Source organism: Melozone crissalis, unplaced genomic scaffold, assembly GCF_028551555.1.
Source record: "Melozone crissalis strain CALT ecotype California unplaced genomic scaffold, PUWL_Pcris_2 ptg000061l_1, whole genome shotgun sequence".
NCBI classification, from domain to species: domain Eukaryota; kingdom Metazoa; phylum Chordata; class Aves; order Passeriformes; family Passerellidae; genus Melozone; species Melozone crissalis.
In genome coordinates this window covers 10,511,338-10,537,368 of record NW_026535839.1, presented here as the reverse complement: position 1 = coordinate 10,537,368, position 26,031 = coordinate 10,511,338, and the positions used below count along the sequence as shown (strand labels likewise).

Genomic DNA, 26,031 nt, shown 5'->3' with positions numbered 1-26,031 from the left:
GTCCTCTTGGGATTGTATGGTCTTGAAACCATGAACAGGTGCACCAGTTCACCCACTCTGTGATGCAGGGGAACCATCAATAGAATTGGGTTGTGGGATACAGGAGATCCTGATGATAAATCTATTTTTGCTGTTTATGTATTTAAAATACTGGCAAAACTTGTAGGTTTTCAGAGAGTTGGGGGAAAATATAAAGTAAGAACTATGATGCTGTAGCCTTCTGCCTTCATGTATTACTTGAGTTTTATCTAAAGATCATAAAGAATTAATAGTATGAGTGATTAGCCTGCCTGTCACAAGACTAGATGGCTTTTAATGTATGTGCATTGCATTTTTGAACGCCCAATTCCTTCTTCACTTCCCCGTCTATCTGTCTCGTTCCTCCCCCACAGTTTAGAGATAAAGTTTGTTAAATAGCTCTTTGCTATTTAATGTTTGTTAGACCGCGCTTTGCTGTTGTGATGTCTGGGTACCCTTCCTCGCATGACCCGGCGCACAATCGGGAAACCTTGTTTACAGCCAGCCGGCTTGCTCGGGTTTTCTTTCAGCCCATTATTTTGGGTATTTAATGTTTTTCCCCGTCTGTGGCCATCCAATTGTCTTGCACATGCCCGTTTCTCCCCGTGTAATATTAATGAGCCCTCGCTGGGCGCACAGAGCGCTCTTTGTTGGGAGCGGAGGGGGAGCGGGATGCGGGAGTCGCTCCGCAGAGGCGGCAGCGAGCGGGGGCGGCGGGGGCTCCTCGTTCCCCTTTCCCCGCCGAGCCGTGCCCGCAGCAGCGCTCCCAAGGCGCCGCGCAGGGCGGGCTGGCGGCCGCAGGTGGCCGCGGTGACAGCCGTGTCACATGATGGCTGGCAGCGCGGGCTCGGCCGGCCTGCGCCGGGAGCATCCCGCTGCCGCCGCCGCTGCGGGGAGTGTGCGGGCCGGGGGCGCCGCCTGCCCCGAGGCCGCCGTGCCGCGCCCCCCGCTCCTCGCCGGGCGGGCTCAGTGCCCGCCGGGGCCCGGGGCTCGGCCGTGACACGGAGCCGACAGCGCGGATGGATGGATGGCACTGATGGCACTGCCAGGGCAGCGCTTGGCTTCCCCCTGAATCCCGCTGATCTCCTCTGCAGCAAGCCCTGGAAGAGACAGAGCAGCGGAGAAAGACGGGCGCTCCTTCCTCGAGCAGAAATCCCGGGCGGTGCAGAATTGTGGGGCAGGATTTGGGTTATGAAACTGCGGGGCAGCGCAAACGCCGGCGGGTGCAAACCCCGACACTGCTGTCCTTAAGGTGGTTTCTGTGCTCCTGTTGCTAGGATTAAGGCTTTGCGTTGCAGCATGGAGAGTCTTTTGTTTGAGTTAAATTCAGACCTCTTGATATGTCACCTGACAGTCTTGTGGTTTTGGATGAATATGGCTCATTGCTATTATTAACCTGAGTTGGCAGCCAGGCACAACAGGAGTTTATAGGGATTTTCAAAAGTGGAGCTGCTCGGGGGACAAAGATGCTTCCCAGGTATGGTCGCTGCACAGTTCTTGAGATAATTTTAATTATTTCAAAGCTTATTATTTTCCCTGTGATGAAAATACTTATTTTCCAGAGATGTGAATCTTCTAGAGACTTATTTTTTTATGATTTTTACTATGATTTTATGCTAAAGGACGTGATTTTTTTTGCCTGAATTGATTCTATCTTGTAACTTTGCAAAGGGAAGTGCAGTCTGCTTGAATAATGTAATTTTGTTCAGTGCTAGTGAATTTAACTGAAAGGAACTGTGTCTCATTTGTGTGTGGTTTTAATTAAAACGTATTTCAAGAGAGCATGAAACCTGTGTGTGTGTATGTGCATATATTTTGCATGCATACATGTACCTAAATCAGCTAAAACCTGAACAGGTGCTTTTTGAAATGGCATTAAGTGAAGTAGTCCCAAAAATATTTTATGAAATTATTAACAGTGATTGTAAATTCTGCAAGGTATGTGAATTGCAAAGTTATTCAACATATTACACAGCTTTGACAAAATCTTCCCACCAATTTATTTTCAGTGTAACACCCCAGATTATGATTACTGTGTTGACTAGGCTTCACCTAACCTGTCAATGTTATGTCTTTTTGCTTGTGGAAAACGATCTGGCTCATGTATTAGACTTTAGAGTATAAATTAGCTATCTTAATGAGAGTCAAGTGACTCTCATTAGAAGGGAGAAAAAATGAAAACAAACTGAAGTCAGCTTTATATACAGATAAAGAATTGGACAGAGCCAAGGAGCTTGGCAGGCAGTTGAAGTTCAGGTCCAAGTTTGTTCTACCTGTGAAATACCTGGCTGATGTACTTTGTTCCTGGTGTACAATATGTACTTAGTATAAGCAGTACAAGTTTCCTGGAGCTCAAGAAGTGCATCTATTCCAGGTGAGGATTGCTAAGCTGGTAAATAATGAGACTGACTTAGAGATGGAGCAGGGAGCTGACCTCCACAGTGCTGCAGTGCCTGTGGGCATGTCACCCTCTTTCAAGAGATTAAAAGCAGGGGGCTTGGATTTCTTTTTTTGCATTTTAAAGAAACGTTATTTCCATGGTATAAACCCATGTCACTGCCGCAAGCAGTCAAGGGTGCTTGTCCCTGAGATGATCCACCATCTGTCTATCCTTCCGTGTTCCCCAGAAGCCAGGTCCTGTGACTTCTGTGGAAGCGCAGCTGAGGTCACCGAGGCAGAGGGCAGAGTGCCCCGGGCGCTGGGCGAGCTCCTTCGCAACCCAGCCCGAGGGCTCCCTGCTGCCCTGGCCAGGGCACCAGCGCTGCTTTTCTGGGCAGAACCAGCCAGTGCTCTCCACCACAGTCACACAGCCCTGGCATGACCTCAGCTCTTGTAAAGACAAATGTCTTGCAACATTTTTTCTATTTTATAGGCCCTGTAGTTTCTCTACTGTAGGGAACTTTCTTCCTCCTTGCAGCCTTATGGTTGTGTTAGGTCACCAGCACTTAAACGGAATCTCTCTCTTGAAATGCCAGCTTTGCAAATCAGCCGTGCAGCCTGGATCATCCTTGTCTTGTGAATGCTGAGAAAGTTCTTTGTGTTTCAGGTGCTGTTGTTAAAGAAATAAATAACATACCTATGCCTCTAGGAGAAGATGGTTCTCCAAAGCTGCAAGCATCATTAATACACATTACAGTTCTGTTTTCATTGTTTCCAAATTAGTTGTGATCTTTCAGAATGGTCTGTGCGGCTGTTTTGTGCAATAATGATCAAATAATAAGTGAATTACTGAAATGCAGTAAGAAGGTATTAAAGTATGTAGAAGATCCTCGCCATTAATCCTGTATATTCAATTTTTGTTGTATCTTCTCAAAGCCAAAAGAAAAAAATCTAATAACAGATAATAGAAATCTGCAGAGGTGTTTGGGCAGGAGAAGGGAATTCCTGGTTGGAAAAGGCATTTCAGGGCTGAGAGGAGTATGATAGGATGGTTGGACTAGGCAAGGACCATTTTCCTTCTGGACTTGATCACATTTCCCTGTAGCAAAGTAACTGCAGGATCCTATATACTGGGCTGTGTGGGTACAGGTGAGTGGGCTGTGATGTGGATGTACATCTCCATGGAATGTGGAGATAATCTGGAATCCCAGTGCACTCAGTGGAACAGTCTCATATTTGCAATGTTAGCTCTTCATGACAGATGCAGCCTCTGTCAAAGGAGGTGTAGTACAAGTTGGCTGGGTCTAAGCACCACTACAACAAGGATAATACCTGGAGAATCATCTGCAGGTGCTGGGGATAAGCTCTGGAATCCCTGTGCCTCTGTTGTGGTGCTCACCCAGCAGCAGTGAAGGAAGATGTTTCCTCCTGCCAGAGCCTGTGAGGGGAGCATGGGACAAGGTGGGCCCGTCTGCTCCGCCGGGCTGTTCTGTCACCCTTTAAAAAGGTGCTAACATGTAAACCATGCAGAACAGATAAGCTGGCATAAACTATAAATATCATTTGCGTAGATGCATTTAAAAATAGTTCCAAGTGATTCATCACCAGGCAATTTTTATAACTATGGGTAACATGATGTAGGAAAACAATAGTTTGACTGATAGTTTCAACTTACTTTTTACATGTTTAGTCCTTTTCTGGTTTTGAGCAGCCTTACTTTTTAGAAAACTCTTTTCCAGTTCCTACTTGCTAAATATCTTGATCATTTTGCTTCAGTTGGTTTAAGATTTCAGTTGCTTTTTAAGATTTCTAAAGTATCTGTTTTTATTAAAAAGTAACCAGTGACAATCTAAGCCACGTTAATATAAACAGTTTTAAAAGTAGTCTCAGCCAGGAGGGAAGATAATACTAAGCTAAACCTTTAATGTAATGAAGAAGTGGTGTTCATGTTCTAGGTGGGAATGAGGAGGAAGGAATGTACTGGGATTCAATTACAGGGGAAAATCCTGTATTTTAATTGTTGGAGTGGTAACTAAGGATCTCGGTGTCTGTTGTGTCATCTATTAAAAACTGCACAGAGTGAAATAATATCACTTTACAGCCATTCAGTTCTTGCTGAGAAACGTTGATGGTGGTAATAAACTCCAGGAAAATTCATCCTTAGAGAAAAGTTGGAATTCTGGATTGCTATGAATCTCTCTAGTAGAGGTGTCAGGAAACATGAAATGAATTTGTAAGTGTAAGCTACAGGTGATATTCCTTGTGATTGAAAGTAAAAAAGGCACAAAAGCAGAAAGGATGAAAAAAGGGAAGAGCTGAACAACAGTAGGGATTCAGTGCGAATATGCATTAAAATACCATTTTTCAGACCTTGGTCTCATTGTTGCTGGTATCTAATAATTCCATCATGAATAATATGGGATTTTCCCTTTCTCTCCCAAATAATTAATTTTCTTTTGCACTCTGTACTTGCATGAGTGTCTGTGCGGGGGCATTGGATCAGATGCCCTCCAGAAGACCCTTCCAACCTCTACCAGTCTGTAATGGTGTGAGAGCTGGGTTTGGTTCCTAAAACATCCCATACAGCATATATACGTCAATGGGTGTCCACTCCAAACAGGTATTTTTGAGCATCTCATTCTAGAGGAATCCCCACTTGTGTAGTGGAGATCTCCACAGGAGCAGTGTCCTGCTCAGAAGGAATTTGATGGGCACCAATTTTTCTTTTGTTCCATGCCTGAGGTCACAGCGCTGTGTGGCAAAGTTGCAAACACTTCTGCTGGTGAAAGGTATTTGGGGTTTTTTGGTAGTGGTTCTTATGGGTTTTTTTGCCCTGGGTTAATTTTGGGTTTTTTCTTTAGATCTACTAAGTTTCAAGGAAAGATCAAAGAGTGGCAGATAGTTCATGCAGGGAAAAGTCCTCATTAAGAAACTGTCATTTCCAGAGCAGTATGGGAAATGGAGACTCACCTTTCGTTATCATTGCTAGAACATTTCATTCTATGTCTCCTGGTTTTCCTGTAGGAATCTCAAGAAAACATCAGTTAAATGTCAAAGTTAGTTTCCATTTATAAACAGAACTAATTATATTCAGAAGATCTAGGTCAGTTTTCATCTGCTGAAGAGGAGTGCTGGAGTGCTGCCCTGTTATGTTTGTTTTGAGAATGCCTCTTGCATGCAGGAATTTTATGTTTCTGGGGATAATCTATTCAGATATCAAGCTTAATGGTATTTTAAATCTGCTAGCAACAAAAGCAAAGCTCTGTGTCCTGCTTCCCCCTCACTGGTGGGGGTGAGTTGGAGGTGCCAGGCTGCCTTCTGTTTACTGTCTGTCTGAATGAACTTTCCCCCAGCTCTCTGAAAGGCTCTTCTGGTTTGGGAAGTGGCCTGCTATTGCCAGGGAATGTTTTTGCAAGGCTGAAATGTGCTTAAGGATGCTATTATGTAACAGAGATAGCGCTTCTTTGGAATTATCACAAATTATGATGGATAATAGCTACTAAATGCTTGTCTAGAGAAAGTTGAAATGTCATGTGAAGAAGCTGAGAAGTAAACAAGCTCTTGTTACTTTCATCAAATATGTTTCTGAATACAGTAAGAGTTTTATATTTAGCTTTCTCTCCTCTTAGTGTGTAATCTGCTCTTGGAGCTTTTTATAAGTAGACTTTCCTAAGATCTGGAACAGCTACTGCCTTCTTCGCCAGTAATTTCACAGTCAAATATCAAAAGTACTAGGTAATGGAAGACATGCTTTTGTCTGAGTGTGAAGGAAATTCAATCGCATTGCAAGGGTGGAGCAAGCAAAAGCACCCTCCTGGCAAGCAAGTCATTGTTATTGTCACACAGCTTCTTTATAGGAACCACAGTGGCCTATCTGGAGAAAATGTTTGTTTCTGGACTTCCACTGATTCCACTTTAATGTATGGAGGCTGTTCTTCCAGGAAGCCAGTTTATCCAGTGGTTCTCCTCACTTCTAGCCAAAGTCATGCTCGAGCAATTACGATGCCCAGCTCTAGTGCCTTTTGTGCCTCTCAGTTGGTAACACCCCAGGCATGTGACAAACTAGGGGCTTTGTTTTCTTATATTTTCTGAAATGCAAGATGGGGTTAATTAGGAGAGCCTCCAGTAAGTGTAGGCTTCTCTTTGAGTTTGTCACTGTGCTTGGGTTTTGGTGCAGTTTGCTCAGTTTGGTGTCTGCACTTTGTGTGGGCATTTCATGCTGTGGATAACACTTTGCTTTAGGTGCCCTAATGAGAGGGTGTGTGGCTCCTTGCCCCCTAATCTAGACATGAAGTTATTTCAGCTCGAGTTGCTCAAGGTTTTCTTTCTTGTAATAAGTTGATTTGGACATTCGTTGCACACCATCTTCTCTGCAGCTTCTGTTTTTCTCTCTTGTTGCTAAATGGTGCGGATGGGCAGATTAGGAAATAGATTCCATCTCAGGAGAGTGTGTAACTGTATGTCTTGATGCTTAGTTCCACCTCATTGGGACTACACTAGTTGTAAAAATTGTGTACCTATACTGGAGCATCCTTGAAAACTTCTGATAGGTGGTGATGGCTTTGGTGATCAAATGAATTTTCTGCTGTTACAGAACTTGTTGGTCACATAAAGCATGGGTGCAGAGCAGGAAACCCTTTGGGTACCGAGTTAGAGGAGAGGAAATTTTACTGTTGTCTTGGAGTCTAACTTGCCAGATTTAACTCATGTTATGGATGTCTTTTTGCTGAAATACATGTTCAGCTTCATGCAAATTGGGAATCTGTATCCTTCATTAATGGCTGGAAAGTTCCAGTGCCTCATTTCTGGCTCCTTGAAGTTCATGCTAACACTGCTTGTCTAAAAGCCAAGAATGAGGAAGACAGAATTCCACTTGATCTAGGAAATGGCTTGTAAACTAGCTGAAAGATGATCCCTGGTGGTTTCATGGATGCAGCAGGTATCTTGTTTCCTATCTTCCAAGAATTGACATGGTGTCAGTGAAAATGGACTCCCAAGCCAATGGACGACAATGCTTGCTGGGCTTTAAAGTGATGGCTGGCTTTTTAAATTGAAAATTTAAGATGGTAACTACAAAACACCTTTAAAGAGGAGATTGTAGAATGGTTTCCAAGCCTGATCCCTGCAAGTTCTCCCTTTGAGAGCTCCTCTGGAGTAGTGGCACTAGGGAAGGTTCTGAGGCTTCAGGAAAGCTCCTTCCTTTGGAAACCAGTTTGGGAATAGGTGTGTTAGGACTGCTTTGTGTGGTTTGCTGACCATGCCCTTGAGTCACAGTGGCTTATGTGGAGAGAACCAGGTGGTTCTCTGAAACCACCCTGTGATTATTCATCTTGGGGTTTTTTGTGTCTTTAAACACAAAAGCTAAGTTCTATGACGTTGATTCTAGATAGGTGGAACTTGAAGAAAACATCACAAGACAGAGCACAAGATCTATTAATCTGCACACATCATTTTGTGCAGTTGTAGAGGATTGGTGCAGTTTATGACAGTGTAATTTGGCAATGTAGGGGAAAGAAAAGAAAACAAAGGCAGTAGTTCTGGCTACAGGATCAAAGGGTTTGATGAAATGGCATTGAATTTTCTGGACTCTGTCTTAATCAAGTTGTATATACAGATAATGTAAAAAGAGCAGTGTAATAAAGAGTTGTGGTAATTGATCCTTCTGCTCTTTTCTTTTTCAATTAAAGCTGGCCTTTGCCGGAGTTTGACCCAAGTCAGATCCGACTGATCGTGTACCAGGACTGTGAGAGGAGAGGACGGAATGTCTTATTTGATTCCAGTGCTAAAAGAAAAATAGAGGATGTTTCAGTCTCGGTGAGTATTTTGCTAATTTACATGTTTATAGTTGTATTTTTCAAATGGCCAAATTGATAAATTGCATACATTCTGTTTTATTCACATTGATATATAAACCTTGGTTATATGCAGGGCTATATTTAAATGCCTGTTAAGTTGCAAATTATTCAAGCTTCAGGGGTTTCACTTTTGCCAGTTTTAAATACTGTAGGGATCTCTCTATTCTGGGATTTATGTATTTTCTGCTCTTGCAGTGAGAAGGATTTCTTCCTGGGGCTGCAGCAAACAATGCTGGACTTGAAACAGGGCCTGAACTGGGATTTATTGATCTGGTTTTGTGCCATGGTGGGGTCTGCATTCTTAATCAGAAGGTCCCCCCAGCCCTGTGTCCTCTTGTGTCCTGTTTGGTTAACTTTTATCAATTGCTGTTTGTATGCTTTGCTGACAGTTTTTTCACACAAAGTTACTTGAAAACTCTGGTTTTCCTTTTGGCATGATTTGCATGGTAATCTATTAATTGGAACTGAAATGGATGTGGTCAGGTGAGGATACTTCCTTTAAGGGCTCTGGACAGAAGATTAATTTCTGGCCACAGTGCTACTGAAAGTGCTGGTATAAGGCTGGACTACTTATTTAGCTGCTTTGAACTTCCTTTTCACCATTTCAAAAAACATTCACAAATCATTTTAAGCTCTGCAAGCAGAAAGCATGATGTGAATTAATTGAAATTAATGATTCCAGCTGCTTTTACCTATAGGACTTACAGAGGTCCTTCTGTAAGCAGGAGTACACAAAACAACACATTACTTCTGAGCCCTGGTTTTCCTGTTGGGTATTGGAGTACAGCAAGAAGATTTTTCATCCAGCTTTCCAAACTCTTCCAGCCTGTTGCCAGCCTGATGCTCTTAGCCCTGGTCTCAAAGGCTGTGTCCAATATCCAAACCTCTGGAATCTGTGTTTTACCAGGCACAAACTTCCAGGCTTCTCCATTGCTTACTCCAGTGCTTTTGCAGCCATGAATCAAGATCCCAATTTCCTAGTTTTTAGAGAGAATTTGTGAAATAAAGCAAGTTTCATAAAATGTTTAGAAATGCATCTTTCTTTTTTATTTAAACTTGCAGAATGGTTCTGTTAGTTCCTGTTCTTCCTGATGTTCTTGCCAGGAGAACAGGTTTTTAAAGACAGGAGATCTTTAGAAGTGGTTTATTGGTATGAATTGCTGGCTGTACTTTCCACTATTACTTCATTAATAAAAGTAACTTACAGTATAAATCCTCTTGCCAGATTTAAATTAATTTCTTGAAAGTCTAAAACCTCTTTAAGATAGATGTGTACTTGCCAACTTCACTGTTTTGAGTTACTTCAGAAAGCTCATTGACTGAGGCATCTCAACAGCCACAGGATAAATGGCTGATAATGGAGCTGATAAGGTTCCATATTAATGTTCCCTTTTTCTTTGCTAAGGGGGAGGGAAACAGCTGTACTCACCATATCCACACGAGACTAGTGGAGGAAAACTCTTTCCAGGGCATTTGAAATACCCAGAAGTCATTTCTAGGAACTTTATACATTTGTTTTTCATAGTATTAGGATTCTTTGAAAGTGGATATATTGAAACATTTGCTTGCCATATATCAGCATTCAGATAATGTCATGTCAGGCAAAACTTTTCTCATGAACCAAAAGTTTGCTGGTAAAAACATGCAGGAGAGTCTTCAGCTGGGCTTGATGTGAGCTCAGTGTGGGTTTGTGCAGTGAGCAGGATGTACTGGCCATTTTCAAGGAATTGCATTGTTCCTTTCTCTGCTCTTTATCATGATTTTCATTAGCAAAGACACACCCTGCCTATACAAAGCCAGATCTTGGCTCTAAGCACATTCCAAGGCACTCTTGCCCTTTTGCAGCCAGCCATGTGTGGGCTGGGCACTCTTTGTTCTGAAAAGGGTGTCTGTTCAGCACCCCACTTTTTGTGCAAGGCTTTCTGCATCTCTTCCCCCTCACCCCCATTTTCTAATGTGACTTATACCTCTGGATCTACAAATAACACGAGGGAGACATTTGGAAGAGTGCCTGGCAGTGGCCAGAGTGTTCTGGTTCAAGTCAAAGCAGTCTAGCACAGAGAATCAAGAGGGCTTCACTTTGCTTTATGGTGCTGTGCTCCTCAGTTCCCATTTTCTGTTGTTCATCAGACAAGAAAGCAATTATAATTTAAGAGTTGTATGCCTGCAAGGTGAGATGTATTTTGGTCTGTTTTATGTGTATAATCCCTACATATGTTAAAAGTTGTGTGATGGGCCAAGGTTGAATGTGGCTCAGGCATTTGAATTCTGTAAGGGAGGGTGTGGTCATAAGATTTAAGGAATGTCAGAGAAAATCTTTGCAGACACAGATGTTTCAAGAAATAAAACAGTAAGCTCTGGATTTTCGACCAGTGAAAACTGCTGAGTTTGTGCTCACACCAAGCTGGGCTCTCCTTAGTAAAGCATTAGTAGGTTCATCTTACCTGTGAGGGAAATGTGGCTATAACACAAATAAGGACCTTTTGTTTTCATTGGATGTTAATTCAGCCTCTTCATGCCTTCAGTAAAGGTAAATATTAAATAGACAAGAGTTTGGGGAGGGTTTTGCACAGCAGGACATTGAAGGCAGTCAGGAGTTTGCAGTGGCCATTCCAATATTCTGATTGCTCAGGAGAAGTGATGATTCCCCCAGCCTTGCTGGAGTTAAACGTGCCAGGGAGGCTGAGCAGCAGCCTGGTGAGGGAGGAGGGCTGCAGGCCATTCCCCACACCGGGAATGTTGGCCCAAGGCTGTGCCAGGCACAGATCTGCCTCGGGCAGCTGTGGGCACTTTGCATGTGGGAGGCAGAGAGATCCCCTTTGTGAGTCCTATACCTTTTTTGGTGCTGAGCAGGAGAGGTCCTTCCCCAGCTTTCCAGGGCATGGGCTATTGATCAGCTGGGCTCTGGAAGCAGAGGGGAAAAGCTGCTGTCTCCTGAGCATCAGAAAATGGAGTGTGTGAGTTCTGCCAGGGTATCCCAGAGAGAGAGTGGCTGCCCCTTGCAGCCCTGTGGCACTAGGTCATGAGCAAATGCATCAGAGCAGCCATTTGCACGCTGACTGTACAGGGCAGCCTGTGCTAGGAGGAAGAGGCATTACTGATGGCTTTACTGAACAGCCTCTGTCCCCACCCAAGCACCCACATCCCTTGGATTTTTGGGCATCCAAGAACTTCTATGGGGAAGCTTGTGGGTTTGAGCCACTGTCTCCTCTCTAAAGTTATTTTTTTCATTCTTCATAGCAGTAAGTATCTCATTTCTAATGAGACTGTGTTACTTGATGTGCAGGTGATAATGTTACAACCTATGACTGGTTTCTTCTGTTACGTTCTGTGTTCATCTGCTCCTCTTGCTGTGACACCTCCTTTCCTGCTCTCTGCTCCCAGGTGCCATCAGCCCTGCTCTCCTCCCAGTGCCCTGGGCTGTACTGAGTGCCTGAACCAGGAGCTGTGTGTGAACACAGGTGTGCTCCTCAAAAAACTGTGGCACCAGGCCTCCTTTGAATTTCAAATAAGCACAACAGGCAGCTCCTTTTCCTGCTTAAGGTGCAGCAGCCAGGTGGGCAGGCAGTGCTGGGCTGTCAGCCTCACTCTGCCTTTCCCTGTGCTTGGTTGGCTTCCCAACCTTGACACTGCATCCATACTCAGCTCCTGCTAGGGCTGGCTTGTGTTTTACTGTGTGGTGCAGGAATTATGTCCCCATAACTGCCAGTGTGCAAAGGCCAGCTGAAGATGAGGAGTTTGCCTCCAAGGGCTGGTAGTTGATTGGGATAAGGATGCCAGGAATGGTGCCAGGAGGGAGGAGTGGGGAGTGAAGTAAAGAAGAAGCTGAAAAGGGGAACCTTGGATCATGGCTTCCCTTGGAGCAGGCAAAGTGGGACAGGGATTAACTGTCTCATTTTAATGCTCATTTTCCTTTCTGTGTTGTCCAGTGGGGATTTATGACAATAGAGTGGTTAACATTGGGGATCTGGCTGGAAAGAGGTGCTGATGGGATATGTAAGAGCTAAAAGATTTCCTGAGTTTGAAGATCAGCCTAGAGGAAGGTTTGAAGTACAGGGAGGAAGGGGAGCTGTCAAGGGACCATGAGGAAGAGAAGGGAGGAACAAAAAGGAAGGACTCAAACTGCACTGTGCTGAGCAGAGATCTAGAGTTTGGGCATGTGGTAGGAAAGGGGGAGAGACAAGGAATCAGAGAAGGGCAGTGACTTGTTGCCAGGACCCAGAGGCAGAGGAAGGTTTTCAGAAATAGCATTTGTTTTGGTGTTCTGATGAAATGAGAGACCTAGGGTACAGAATTTGAGATGTAGAGGTGCCTTAGTGAAGTTCAATTTGGAGAATGCAAAGTTCACCTCTTCCACTAGTTGTCTTTATCTGTGAATAATTTCTCTAAAAGGTCATATGATACTTGATCTCCTTCAGTGTCAATTTCTTTTACTCTGAATGTCATATTTATCCCAAAGTAGAGAAATGGCATGCTGCTTGAAACAAGCCAGGATTAGCCACGTGTTCTGACAGACTTCAGCTCTGGATAAATGTTGAACAGCAAATTGCTTTGAGGGATTAGTAATTGGATAGTGAGCCTTTTGCTTTTAGGTGAGTTGTGTGAAATGGAGACTCTGGACTCTGTCTGAGCAGAGTGGAGCAGATGGATAAAGCTGTAAGCACAGAGATCAAGTCCCACCTTCTTAGCTCAGCTTATTCTCTCTAAACAGACATGGAAAAATACTAGTGGAGTAAGGGAGCACAGGGTTGTCTTGACTTCTTTCACTGACCTCTGAGTAATAGAGGAACTCAACAACTCTAGAAATAAAGGCAAATTGCAGCACTTGGCAGCTGCATTTTAAGAAAGATGTCTGGATTTTTACGTGAGCACTTGAAGGGGAGGAATGAGTGCCTGTTCAATTTACTCCCATGTGTTAGGTGGATACATACATTTTATTGCACATACAGACCAACTCATATTAATACAGCAGAAGAGTTAATTTATCTGTTTTGAAATATTTTTTATTCTGGAAAGCCTGTTTTGAAAATGAGGAACAGATCTCTTGAAGAGTAGCAACTTTGCTTGGAAATAGAGATTTCTCTATCACTGCCACCACAGTGGTATTTGAGCACCTGCTGTTGCAGAGAGGTAAAAAAGAGTAAAACATATGATGACATTTCTTTTCCCTTCTGTCACTCAGTCACAGCCCTAACACACCTACACAGACTCTGATTTATTTCAACACACCAGGCTCCTTTCAACTTTCTTGTTATCCCCAAAGCAAAACCTGCCCAGCAGAAATTCCTCTTCCTATTCACAGCACTGGGCATGTTTTTTCCCCTTGCTGAGGAGAACAGAGAGTTTGTGTCAAAGAGTTAAAAGGCTTTGCTCACAGATGTGGAGAAAAGAGACTCCAGAAGAGGAACTGAGGAAGAAAATGACTTTGTACCCTGTTCCCTATAAAGACATTTTACTTTAAGTTATCTTCAGATCTGCCTGATAGGTCTCCAAGACTTTCAGCAATGATGACCTCTAATGTCAGAACTGGCACTGCCAGAAGTGTTTGGAGCTGGGTGGCATCTGCAGTGAGCTGGCAGGGAGAGAACAGAGTGTGACCCCAGCGGGGAGAGCAGGGTGGCAGCCAGGAGCAGAGGCATCCTTCCAGCAGATGTTCTGCTCTCCAGCAAAAATGGGCATTTCAGAGCACTCCAGCACCACCCTGCCCAGGGATCAGATTTGATGCAATAATTGGGAAGAAAATTCACAGCTTTGAAACTTTCCCTTGTACAGTTCTTAAATAATGAGGTTACTTTTTTATTTTTGGAAGCCTGGCTTGAATATCTTTGGAATATCATGTGGGAATGCAAGTAATCCTACTCCTTTGATGGATAATATCTTGAGATTTGTAGCATCTAAAATTTCATTGACATTTGAAGTCAGAAATTGCTGAGGGGAGGGTCACTGCAAGTACTTGATTTCATTGTCCAAGGAGTTAATCTTAAACACATGCTAAGTTTGTGAAAGAGCAAACACCAAAATTCGTCAGTGATCTGCATTTTAGGAGGGATTTACTGTTCACAAGGGTCTGAAAAGTGAGAGCTGAAAGATTCTGACCTCATTTAAAGACTCCTTGCAGGAGTTTTGGTTCATTAAACTCCACTGCAAAGACCAAACAGCCATTTTCCTGGTTTGCTATTTAAATTAGGCAACTATTACTGCAAGTTACCCGACCACCCAGTGGATCTGGGAAAAGCTGCTGTGCAGAAAAATGCAGTGACAATGAGAAGAAATTATGCAAAAGCAATTGATTTGCAAACTCAGCCTGTTCTTTTTAATGCACAGAATTTTATTTTCTCTTGTAAAGTCAGTAAATGCATTTCTACAGTCTCAAGGAAGCTTAGTTATAATTGTAACATTTTAGAAGGAACTTTCAACATCTGATGGAAAATGCAAGCTGAAATGTGGTTTGCCTGCAAAAGCTGCTGTAACCCTGTGGATTGTATGTGGTTTTATCACATGATGCTTGCCTAGCCTAGGACATTGTTGTTTGTGTCAGAGATAAAATGCAATTCTAGTTCACGAGCTCCTACTGAAGTCATATGATGATCGTTCACATGTTCCAGCCATTGTGCACTGTGCTCAAGCCCCACATCCTCAGCAGCCATTAGCAAATCTGCATACTGCAGGATTTCAGTGAGCTCTCCAGTGTGTGGAAAGGAGAGGACACTGCTGTGTGTCAGGAAAGCTGACAGGGCTGGGGGAAAGTGAACACTTCCCTCCCCTCTGTTACTAATTCCTCTGCACATTTTTTCCTTGAGGCTTTCTGTGGCAGCAGCTCTCTAAGGGAGCAGCAGCGAAGGCTGCCACGTGGGGCTTTATAATCCTGGCTATTTTCTGCTGCTTTGCTGAACCACAGTTAGGGCCAAATTTAAATCACCTGTCCCTAAAAAAAATAATCTGGACAACCTAGGACAGAGGCATGGGACTCCCATCCCTCCACAGCAGTGAGGCCAGTCATCTTTTCCAACAGCCATTGCTGATTATTGAGCAGTTGTGGAGATACTAATGTGTGCCTTGGCTATCTCACACTTTTCTTTATGCCTTTTCCTTAAAAGTTGAGACATGGCCATGTTTTTGGATGAAGAGGAAGCTTGTGGCAGGGAGCTGTGAGTCCAGACATGAAGCTGTGACATATAACAGCACTTCTGTGTTCCCATCTGTCCTTAAACCTTCCTTTCAGCAGGGTTTGCTTCCAGCTTGCTCTTACTGGTTTGGTGATTGTGTAGGAAATGGTAATTAAGGAAGTCTTAGGGCAGAGTTAGTGTGGAATTTTGAGCAGTGTGGACTATTTCTGTCTCCTAGTGCTGCCTACCAGCAGATGTAAATAATGCCAACCTTACGGGGGTGTGCTGAAGTGTAACGAGTGTGTGAAAAATACATTGAGATCTTTAGGTGAGGAGGGTTGGCAGTGCCAGTGCTGTGTAAACTGCATTAACTTGGTGGATGCTGATTCTGCTTGGGATGCTGGCATTCTCAAGGGAAATCACAAATGCTTTTAAATAGTGAATGGAACATAGTAAAGCATCTCCCATGCTAGTCATTGATAATTCTCTGAGTGTAGAGTGAACACAGATCCTGCCCATTCTGTACATCAGTTGCAGCTCCATCTGGGCCCTCTTTTCTCTGCTTTTTGTCTGAATCTCTATCAAAATTTACCTTTTGGATTGATTCTTCATAATTTTGTGAATATTTTCTGCCTTCTCTGTAGCATTGTGTTTTTCGGTGTTGTCCGTTTTCAGCCTCACAATTCCCTCATACAGAAAACGTAAGGAATGTGTCACCTCTGTGCCATTCTTGAGAAAGTCTAGGGGGCTTAGACACAGTTAGGGAGAGATCTGTGAAAAATAGGATCTTTTCTCTCCACTTGCTCTTGTAACATGAATCTTCTGAATTCTGTGTTATTCTTTCTTGATAATTAATGGTGAGCTGCTGCTTACACTCCTGTGTCATCTCCACTCTGGCAGGCACAGGGAGTAAGGTGGACATTGCCATCCTTCCTTTAAATGCTTTGGTACCATCCTCTCTCCTAATCCTGGGTCTAAAAAAGTCTACTTAGGGAGATGGAGTTGTAGTGACCTCTTGGCTTCTGGCTAATTGGAAGTAAGAGAGCTCAGCTTTCCTTTGGACAGCCAGGCTGCAGAGATATGGGTATATGTTCTATTACCTGTTTCGTGGGGCATGAGCCTTTCAGCTGTTAAATATCTTACTTGAATAGGTAAGTACAATGATACTAACAATGATTTCAGGTCATTGGACTTAGTGTGTCACGTGTGTTGTCTTTATTTCAGAAACTCTGCAGTGATGCTCAGGTGAGAGTTTTTGGGAAGTGTTGCCAGCTAAAGCCTGGAGGAGACAGCTCTTCTTCCTTGGATAGTTCAATCAATTCATCCTCCTCGTTTTCTGATCCAAAAGAGCAATGCCCAAAATACCAGGTGAGTCACTTTTTTTTTCCGTGTCAGATGCTAACAGCAGGTGAGGCATGACTGTTTTAAAGTACTTGAAATGAGAGGCTGGCAGTGGAGAGCAGTGAGAACCAAGACCTTGGGTGACTCAGGAATGTTTAACACTGCAGCTTTGGGTATTATCAAGTCTAAAACCAGCCAGCTGGTTCTCTTGGGATGTCTTGAATGGCAGTGATTTCTCCAGGGCATTTGTTCTATTTCGTGACCCGGGTGATAACACTCATTTGGTGTGATCAGGCATAAATGTCGTGGTGTAGATGGAGTAGTCTATTTCATTGTCAAATGCCACAGAAATAACATTGTCTGTAGGGACGGTCTGTGTAACAGCTTTTTAAGGGATTTGGTGCACTTGAATTCCATTTTATATAAGAGATTTTGGCCATGAGAGTAGCTAGAGTCATCTGACATGGATATATTTTTGTCATCTCTCCTTCCACAGATCACAAGTGTTTTATATTAAGCCACCCTAAAATAGAACTAAGCCCTTTTCACTCTTTGTAATGAAGTAATTGTGTGTTTGAGGGAAGCTGCTATCTCCACAACCTGCTCTGGAGTACAATACTACTGATGTCTTAATCTCCCATAGATAGAAGTGAAGAAGCTTCCAGTGCTGACTTTCCTACTGTCACGTTAACTCCTGCTATATTTGGCAAGCTGTGTATTCTTGTTTTCTCTGTCTCATCACACTCTTTTCCACAGCTTGGGTAAGGTGGCTGAAGATCTGTTTTCCGTTCCTCCCTTCCTGGCAGGGCATTTACTGTGGTTATGAAAGGCAGAGATGTTTCTGTCAGCAGCTCCCTTCCAGCACAAAGCAACCTCCTTTGTGCACTGTGTGCCCAAGGAAAACCATGCCCCCCACTCCCAGAACCTGGCTCTGCTCCAGAGCAGGCTCTCTGCAAACAATGCTCAGAGCTACTAAAGAAAATGAATTTTAGTGTTTGGCATGAGGGTGCATTTTAAAGCTGTGGAAAGTTTTCCTTTTGAAGTTCCCATTTCCTCATGTGTATCACTCACTCAAAATGTTACTGAGCTGAACTGAAATCTCAGTGGCACTGTGCCACACACTTCCAGCTGAAGTTGGTCTTCCACAGCATATTTATTGTGAACTATCTACTGCATTCATCAGACTCCATCCAGGCTACCCCAGCAAATGAGCAGAGAGACAAAAATACAAGAATTCTTTAATGTGCAATAAAATATAGTATTGGGTATGCAGAAGGGCCAGAGTAAGTTTGTCCAGACTTCACTCAGCCTGGCATTTCCTATGTTCTAACTGCTGTGTCTGTAGCCTCAGAGGTTACTTATTGGAGTATTTATAAATTCTCTTGTTTGTTTTTTGTAAGTCTGTAAAATGGAAGTTCAAATAATATAATACCATGGGGTTTTTAAAATACTGCTTTATGTTTTCTTGTTTAAATACACTTTGATTATATATAAGCAACTTTAATTGCAAGGTGAAATAGGATTTGTTCCAGGGTTCCATATTTGTAATTATGTCCCATATTTACCATATTTAACACTTATTTCCTTATTGCCTTTTTAAGGAGATATATATATATATATATATGTATGTATGTATCCTTAATACATATATATTGAAGGATATATATATTGCCAATTTACAGATATACTTAGTTATTGACAGGACAATATGTACAGTAAAGGGAGTATTAAAAGCTGTAAATATGTTCAGAAATGTCATTTCCAAATCATGCACATGTTACTACCTCTAATATGCTAATGTGCAATCACAAACACTTGTGGGTATTTTGTGATCAGTTTTTGTAGGAACTCTAAACTGTGACCTGAGGAGTTGGTTTGTGTCCAGGCTGTCAGTGCCCCAGGCTGTGCCCTTCTTGCCAGATGCTCCTTGGCTACTTTTTGTTTGAGTTTTTAATATTTAACCCCTTTCCCCAGTTGGTTGTACTCTGCTTTGGTCTTGAGTGACCTGAGTTTTGCAGCATTAGAGGCCCAAAGAGCTGAGCTGTAACAGTGTTTCCATACTAAATGCATAAAATATGTGCCTTTGGTTATGCATGGCAAAATTACTGTTATTAATTGTAGAGGAAATGCCAGACTGAACAGGCCATGGGCTCATCTTATCACACTCTTTGCCTTCAGCAGGGCTTGTCTGTCTTTCAGAGGAAAGGGAAACCCCTATAATTAAATTTGAAAGCAGCTGATTTTCACTTTAATTTGGCTGTCTGACAAAGAAAATCAATACTTTAAGATAAAGTATTTTTACTGAGCTTTAGAATTATATTTTCACAACAGCAGAAAGTTGAAATCAAAACCCACATCAAGGGCTTGGCATTTAATCAGAATTGTGTCCTTCATTTGGAGATCTGCAACAGATTTAAAAACAACAATCATAGCATGAGGCTGAAATAATTTGCAGTGTTCTTAAGACAGGATTTTGTGATGCTGGCAAACCTGTTATTTCCAGGAGTCATTAACATCTATGCTGAGATTTCCTTGGAGCTGCTGGTTCATACTGACTGGTTTTAAATTCTAGTTTTTCCAGTACTGCCTACAGTGCACCTGAGCAGTGGGATGTCCTGGGAGGCAGAGAGGGAAATTTCACTGAGGCCCAGCTAATGATCAGCTTTTGTCCTGTCACTGAACACTTACAAACCTTGGAGTTGTGCCCTCGTTTTTACAGTTGTGGTTTCTGCTTTCAGTCATCCCCTCTCCTTGCAGGGATAGATTCCAGAGGTTAAAAGCATGGCTGTTAAAAGTATCATCAGCTTAATTGAGAGTGCTTGAAAAGAACTAAAAATTGAGAAACGTTGTGAGTGTGCTGCCTTTTGGCTGATGAGCATTTCCCTGTTCCTGCCCTTGTTCTGTGGGCTGGTGTGAGCAGGAGCACTGAGTGGGATGTTCTCAGCTGTTCTTGCTGCCTGCAGGGGTCTGTGGTGGGGACACCCTGTCCTTGGTGGTGCTCCAGGCTCACTGTCTGATACTGGCACAGGCTGCCCAGGGAAGCTGTGGCTGCCCTACCCCTGGAAATGTCCCAGGCCAGGCTGGACTGGGCTTGGAGCAACCTGGGAGGTGTCCCTGCCCATGGCAGGGGGTGGAACTGGATGAGCTTCCAGGTCCCTTCCAACCCAAACCATTCTGCCATTCTGTACTTCAGTCCTGTGTAGAATACATGGTTACTCAGGATTCTGGTTTGTTCAGAGGAATATGGAGATGCACTGAGCATCTTCCATCAGGGTTATTTCTGTGAGGGGTTTAAGGGACCTTTTAGAAGGATTTCTCCAGGGAATGGAGTAATGACATGCTATCACACACTTTGAAGGAAATGTGTTGCTCTTTTGCACAGTGCCAAACCACCTCACCTGAGAACTGGCTGAGCTCTGTTAGGGAGTGATCACCACATTTTAAATTATTCAGGGCAAGGCACAAGTGGAGACCCAGCACTTACACTCTGCTGGCCTGCAGGTGAAACAGCCCTGGACAAAGGGACAGTAATCACAGTCATTGAAAACACACAAATTAGAAGTCTGTCTGCAGAGCAGTTGTCTCCAGTTGATTGCCCTGAGTAATTTTTTAATTTTAGGGTTTTGTTTGCAGAATTTGCCCTAGCCAGTGATGCAGCATAGTGACTTTGCTCCTTGGTATTTAGCCTGTGTGCCTTACAGCAAGCTCCTGCCACCAGAGAAGCAGGAATTGCACCACTGTAGCCTGGCATCTAATGTGATGCTGCAGCTCTTTCCTGGTGCCATCACAGAAGCACCAGGGAGAGATTCATCCCATATAAAATATCATCCATCGATAAGTTATGATTCAGTCTTTGTCAAGTAAACATTGGTCCAATTTGGCTCCATTGCACAGTCTAACATCTCCAATGAACTGCTGATTCTTCTTGTCAAGCAGGAGCAAGGTTTAGGCTTAATTCAGTGAGGTGTGTTAACACATTGTTAAAAGTTTGGTCCCCTGGGTCGGTGCTGTTGGAATCTGCTTCCCCTCACCTAGGTGGGTTTGGTTTGTTGCATGGCTTTAGGGTTGAGCTCACAGCCAGTGAAGATCACTTTCTCTGTTAGCATTATCTGGATTAAACTGTTCAACTTTCCATGTTCAACAGTGTTCCAGCAAGATATTTTGCATATTTATCTTTTAAATAAGGAATATTTTCTCTCTTGTGTGTTGTCTTACTAGAAGTGTGCCTCTAAAATGCTTAAAACCAAACCTTGGTGGGTTTGATTTTTTGCAGGGTTCTCGGTGCTCCTCGGATGCCAACATGCTTGGAGAGATGATGTTTGGCTCTGTGGCCATGAGCTACAAGGGCTCCACATTGAAAATCCATCAGATCCGGTAAGATGAACTTTTTGCTGCAGGTGTTTTCAGAAGATTCACTCCTTAGTGCTATAAACAGTGAACTGAATGGCACAAGTGCAGAGTAAAATGGATTTCTGTGTTTGCTTTAAAGTCAGTCTGATGTCATTTTTGAAATACAAGGCTGTTATGTCGCGTTAAGGTCAATAAAATCTGGAGGGCTGTGAAATGGAAGGCAAAGCCTGTCGTGGCACTGTTTGTGACTGACATCTCCCTCCTGTTCCCCAGCTCCCCTCCCCAGCTCATGCTCAGCAAGGTGTTCACAGCTCGCACGGGCAGCAGCATCTACGGCAGCCTGAACACGTGAGTGCCCTGCCCCTTGTAGCTATTGCACAGAAAGAGGTGAATGCAAGGACACACGGGACCTTCTTTGGACCCTCCAGATTCTTCCTCTAAAAAAAAAAACTCTCTGCTGCATTCTGTCAGTGGTGTCCTCACCTTTCCCTCATGGTTGTCTTCACCTCAGCTGGCTCTAAGGGAATGAATGAACCATTCCTTCCATGCTGATATGGTGAAGCTTGATACTGTAAGATACAAAAGTACCGAGCCTGCAACCTTGGGGATTCAGTCCAAGATGAAGAAAAATACAAAAATATCAAAATAAAAAAATATTATAAAAATATGTTACAAAAATATCTGTTTTCTGTTATTAAGTGACCCACCTGAAGACGTGGCTTAGGCTATGAAAGTTTTTTCCAGTAGAAGCCTGTGTTTTTACATTATCTGTTCCATTTTGGCTATAATGAACTCTCTCTCTATTTTACTGAAATACAAATCACTGGTTTTGTTATGTTTTATGTTTGTTATAGGTTGCAGGACAGTCTTGAGTTCATTAATCAAGACAGCAATACATTAAAGCCTGACCACAGTACAATTATGAATGGACTTCTTGGGAATATAGGTAATTGCAAACAGATTTTATTTGCTGATATCTTTAATTGAATAAACATAGATTCTAGAACATGCAAATCTTTTAAATAAATTTTAAAAAAGCTAAAGATGTAATAGAAAGTTAATGCTGATGGAGCTTGGAGGAGAATAACTTGGACTGTTCAGGGAATTAGCAGTTATTCAGTATACACAGCTGCATATGTGTATACAAAATACATAATAGAAATATTTATATATATTTAAGTTCAAATACAGAAAATGTTGGAAAATAACATTCTGTAGAAATTCCTGAAGAGCATATCTCTGATCAGGCAGGACTGATTCAGCCTGGCTCAGTTCCCTGGTTTTATTGCCATTAATAATTCTCATTCTGCTCTGTACTCTGCCTACCTGAGCACTTGTGGCTGTGTGTCCTGTACGAGTCTCAGTTAACCTTGCACAGCTGAGCTGCAGCTTTGGATCAGATTAGACAGAATATCTGTGTGTTCTCTCCTCTGGCTGACCATGGCAGCTAAGCAGTCTTGAGAAACCATCTGGTGTCCTCAGTCCTGTGGGTGGAGGCTCCATGAACATTAGATAACAAAGGTCTTGTCTTTTCCTCTTGGAACAGTAGAGCAGATAGGACTGGACTTAAGTGCTTGGTTGTCCAGTGTAGCAGCCTGATCCATGGCTCTCTCCTCCCTTTCTGTTCATTTTGATTGTTGACTTGCCAAACAAATGTCTGTTGTAGGTGGAATAAGGGGGTTATTTTCACAATTGCTTTCCAGGAAACTGCTGTATGTAAAATATGCTTTTATAGGGTTGGAAGTAAGGGGTATATTTGATGACTGTGATACTCTTAAATGGGTTTCTGACTCTGATGTGGTTCTAGATCTTAGGGCTGTTTACTGCTTTCCTTCACATTGACTTTGCTAAGACTGTGCCCAGGCATGGGCTTAAATCCTGCTCAAGCTCATGGCTGTATATACCTCACTAAAATAATTTGCAGTAGTCCATTTGTAAGGGAAACCAGTTACAACCTACAAATGCATTTCCCACCATCCTTTCAGGCTTCAGTTGTGATTTTTGCAGTGAATGTGGTGCCTGATTTAAGAGACAGGAGATCACCTTCATCTACTGTTAGCTTTTGCTGTGGTTTGTGCCTGGCAGGAGTGTGCTGTAGCATTAGATCTAAACTGCAAGTTCCAGTTCAGATAAAGCAGCTCTTAGGCATGGGGTGATTCAGGTGTAGTCAGTGCCACCTGTTCCCTGTGTCCAGCTGTGAGGTGACCCTGGTGACTGCCCCAAGAACCGAGCAGGAGCTGTGGGCACCACCTGGGTGTGTGGCAAGAGGCACAAGGTTGTCAGCAAGAAGTGGATGCTGGAGTTTTCTTTGTGATTGAGCTGCACAAGTTTTCAACAGTGTTTGTTTACAGTTCCCATTTGAGTACAGAGGGAACCCTAGGTAAAGCTAAAGCAGGGAGAGGAGTTAATCTGTAACTGCAGCATTTCCAACAACTGTGCTCAGCAGCAGAGACTGCTCCTCACTCACCTCTGACAGGAGGAGGGTTTATGTGTTTTGGCTGGGAACTGTTTACAAGGTGCTTTTTTCACATGTGCTGGTTAAAAAAAACCAAAGCAGCCCTGGTCATGTGTTCCCTTTAATGACTGGAGGCCTGAGAGAAAGGAAGGAGCTTTGAGGTGCAGCCTTTGTGTTTTGTATAATCAGAAAACTTGGAGTGAGCATGGGCTTCAAATATAGGAGAGGGACTGGCAGTTAACTCTTTAAAAGTACTTACGTGTTTTTTCTGGCTCTATGTACAGTAAATACACTGTTTCCCTGGTAAATCTATAATCCAGTATTACTTTTAAAATGCACTACTGAGACTGCTAACATTTATTTTCTATGTGATCATTTCACTCAACTTATGTACTGACTATTCTCAGAACTACTTCAGCCTATAATATTCTGTTGGTTCTACTAAGATGAATTCCTGCCTTCTTTCTCCCCTTCCTCCTCCTCTTCAGAAGCAGTGTTCCCAGGCACCCCACCAGTGTGGATGTTAAAACAAACATTATACTCTGTGATGAATCTCCTGTTTGTGGTCAAGTTAGGCTTTGAGCCTGCATAAATTAATCATTTTTCAACCTTAAAATTAAAAAAAAAGCCCTTTGAGAAACCCCATCCTTGTATGGGAGACAGTGGAAAGCTGGGTCTATTATTATAAACTGTAAATGCTGTATAGCCCAGCTGTGAGACTCACCCTCACATCAGCGTTCTGGTAAAGCCTCAGAGCTGTTCTCCTGCCTGTGTTACTCTGCATTTATGTTGGCTCAAACCTTTCCCTGCCCTGGCCCCCTCCCTATGGACTGTTCTGCTTTACTAACCTCATTCTCTGATGTGTATTTTACGTTTTGCCATGTAGGTCTTTCCCAGCTTTGCAGCCCCAGGCGGGCATTCTCAGAGCAAGGTCCGCTCCGCCTCATCCGGAGCGCCTCTTTCTTTGCAGGTTTGCTGTGTGCTGTGTGCTGTGCTGTGGGGCTAGTCTAGCTGGGGTGACAAACTCTGTGGAGTTGTAGTTTAGCCCTGCAAATAAGATCTCATATTAATAAAAAAATGAAAAAGTAATAATAATAAAAAAAGAAAATAATAAAATGGACAGTGGTGTTTGCTCCCTTACCTTTCTGGACACATTCCGTAAATCCCCAAAGGACAGCAGGCATTTAATAGTCCTCTTTGGGATTGTCTGTGTTGTTCTGTTTTGGAAACTTAAATATTTAAATATGGAATTAATATTTATGGAGATAATATTTCACAATGATGTCAAGTTATTTTGATCTGGATTGGTTTCAACCAAACTGTAAAAATTAGAGCTAAATTAGGTTAATTCAAAGTGGACATTTCTTGCTTTTAGTGGATCTTATTTTCATGGCTGAGTAGCTTTATTTCACACAAATATTTGTAAAATATATCACATTTAAAGACTGTTGAGCCTGACACACCTTTGATCTTGTCTGTATGCAGACTGTGAATCTGGACAGCTTACAGCTTAGTTGAACAACCAATGCACTGCTCACAACTTAAAAGTATCCATTTCTTAAAGACAGCATTCAAAATTCCTTTAAAAATACATGTTGAATACCTGAGAAAGCTGGTATAGGAATGAAGTTGTGTTTATTTTGAGTTTTGGTGAGTTTTTGCTTATACACTGAGTACTGCAAATGTGACCAGCATCCTCTTTGTGCAATAAAATTTTATTGAAAATTATCTTTGCAAAGAAACAAAGTCCAGTCCTGATTTTGCACTAAAATAGGTGTATGGACTTGAGAAAAACCTATACAGGCTTCTCAGGTAAGTGTTTTGGTTTGTTCAGCTAAGCAGCCTTTCTTGGTGATGGCCTTGTGCGGTGCTGTTGATCTGAATTAATGAGCATGTTTTTGTTTCATTAATTACATGGAGATCTGCAAACAAGAAAGGAACTGTACATTCCCCTGCTAATTGGTATTCCTTGTTTTACAGTTCACAGCAACCCTATGGATATGCCTGGGAGGGAGCAGAACGAGGACAGAGACAGCGGGATAGCAAGATCTGGTAATGGCAGTTCCATGTGTTAACCCTGTAAACTCCAAAAATATTCATTTATTTTGGGATCTCTGCACATCATGAAGTAGTGCTGAAATGGGATTGTTCTGGTGTGCTCTGTGACATTAATGACACCTCTCTGTACAGGTCCAGGTGGTGCAGGTGTTGAGGGCACCTCACAGTAACCTGACAGCAGTGTCTTTTATTAAACAAGCTGCTAATAAGCAAGGCAGATTAAATATTGAAATGAGCTTGCAGCATTTCTAAACAATACTTGCTGTCATCTCCTTTCCAAATCCAGGAGGCCAGGTTGGATGGGGCTTGGAGCAACCTGGTCTAGTGAAAGGTGTCCCTGCCCATGGCAGGAGATGGAATGAGATGAGCTTTCAGATCCCTTTCTACCCAAATCATTCTGTGATTCTGTGTTCCTATGATGGTGATGTTAAAACATGAATTGGCTTCAACAACACCCCTTTCCTCCCTC

The 26,031-nt window shown here is 42.8% G+C and overlaps 1 protein-coding gene across 3 annotated transcripts in view; it reads left to right on the top strand.

Annotated features, from left to right (window-relative positions):
- FNIP1 (folliculin interacting protein 1) overlaps window positions 1–26,031 on the top strand; it is a 64,588-nt gene that overhangs the window by 19,152 nt on the left and 19,405 nt on the right. The window contains exons 1-8 of one of the 3 annotated variants that reach the window (XM_054288202.1): window positions 1,060–1,495; window positions 8,085–8,211; window positions 16,583–16,726; window positions 20,973–21,073; window positions 21,323–21,397; window positions 21,904–21,995; window positions 24,391–24,474; window positions 25,485–25,556. In XM_054288202.1, the coding sequence (XP_054144177.1) occupies window positions 1,485–1,495; window positions 8,085–8,211; window positions 16,583–16,726; window positions 20,973–21,073; window positions 21,323–21,397; window positions 21,904–21,995; window positions 24,391–24,474; window positions 25,485–25,556 (706 nt within the window). In that variant the 5' untranslated portion in view covers window positions 1,060–1,484. Of the gene's footprint in view, window positions 1–1,059; window positions 1,496–8,084; window positions 8,212–16,582; window positions 16,727–20,972; window positions 21,074–21,322; window positions 21,398–21,903; window positions 21,996–24,390; window positions 24,475–25,484; window positions 25,557–26,031 lie in introns of those variants that run through there. The other 2 variants (XM_054288201.1, XM_054288203.1) reach the window with 2 other exon arrangements.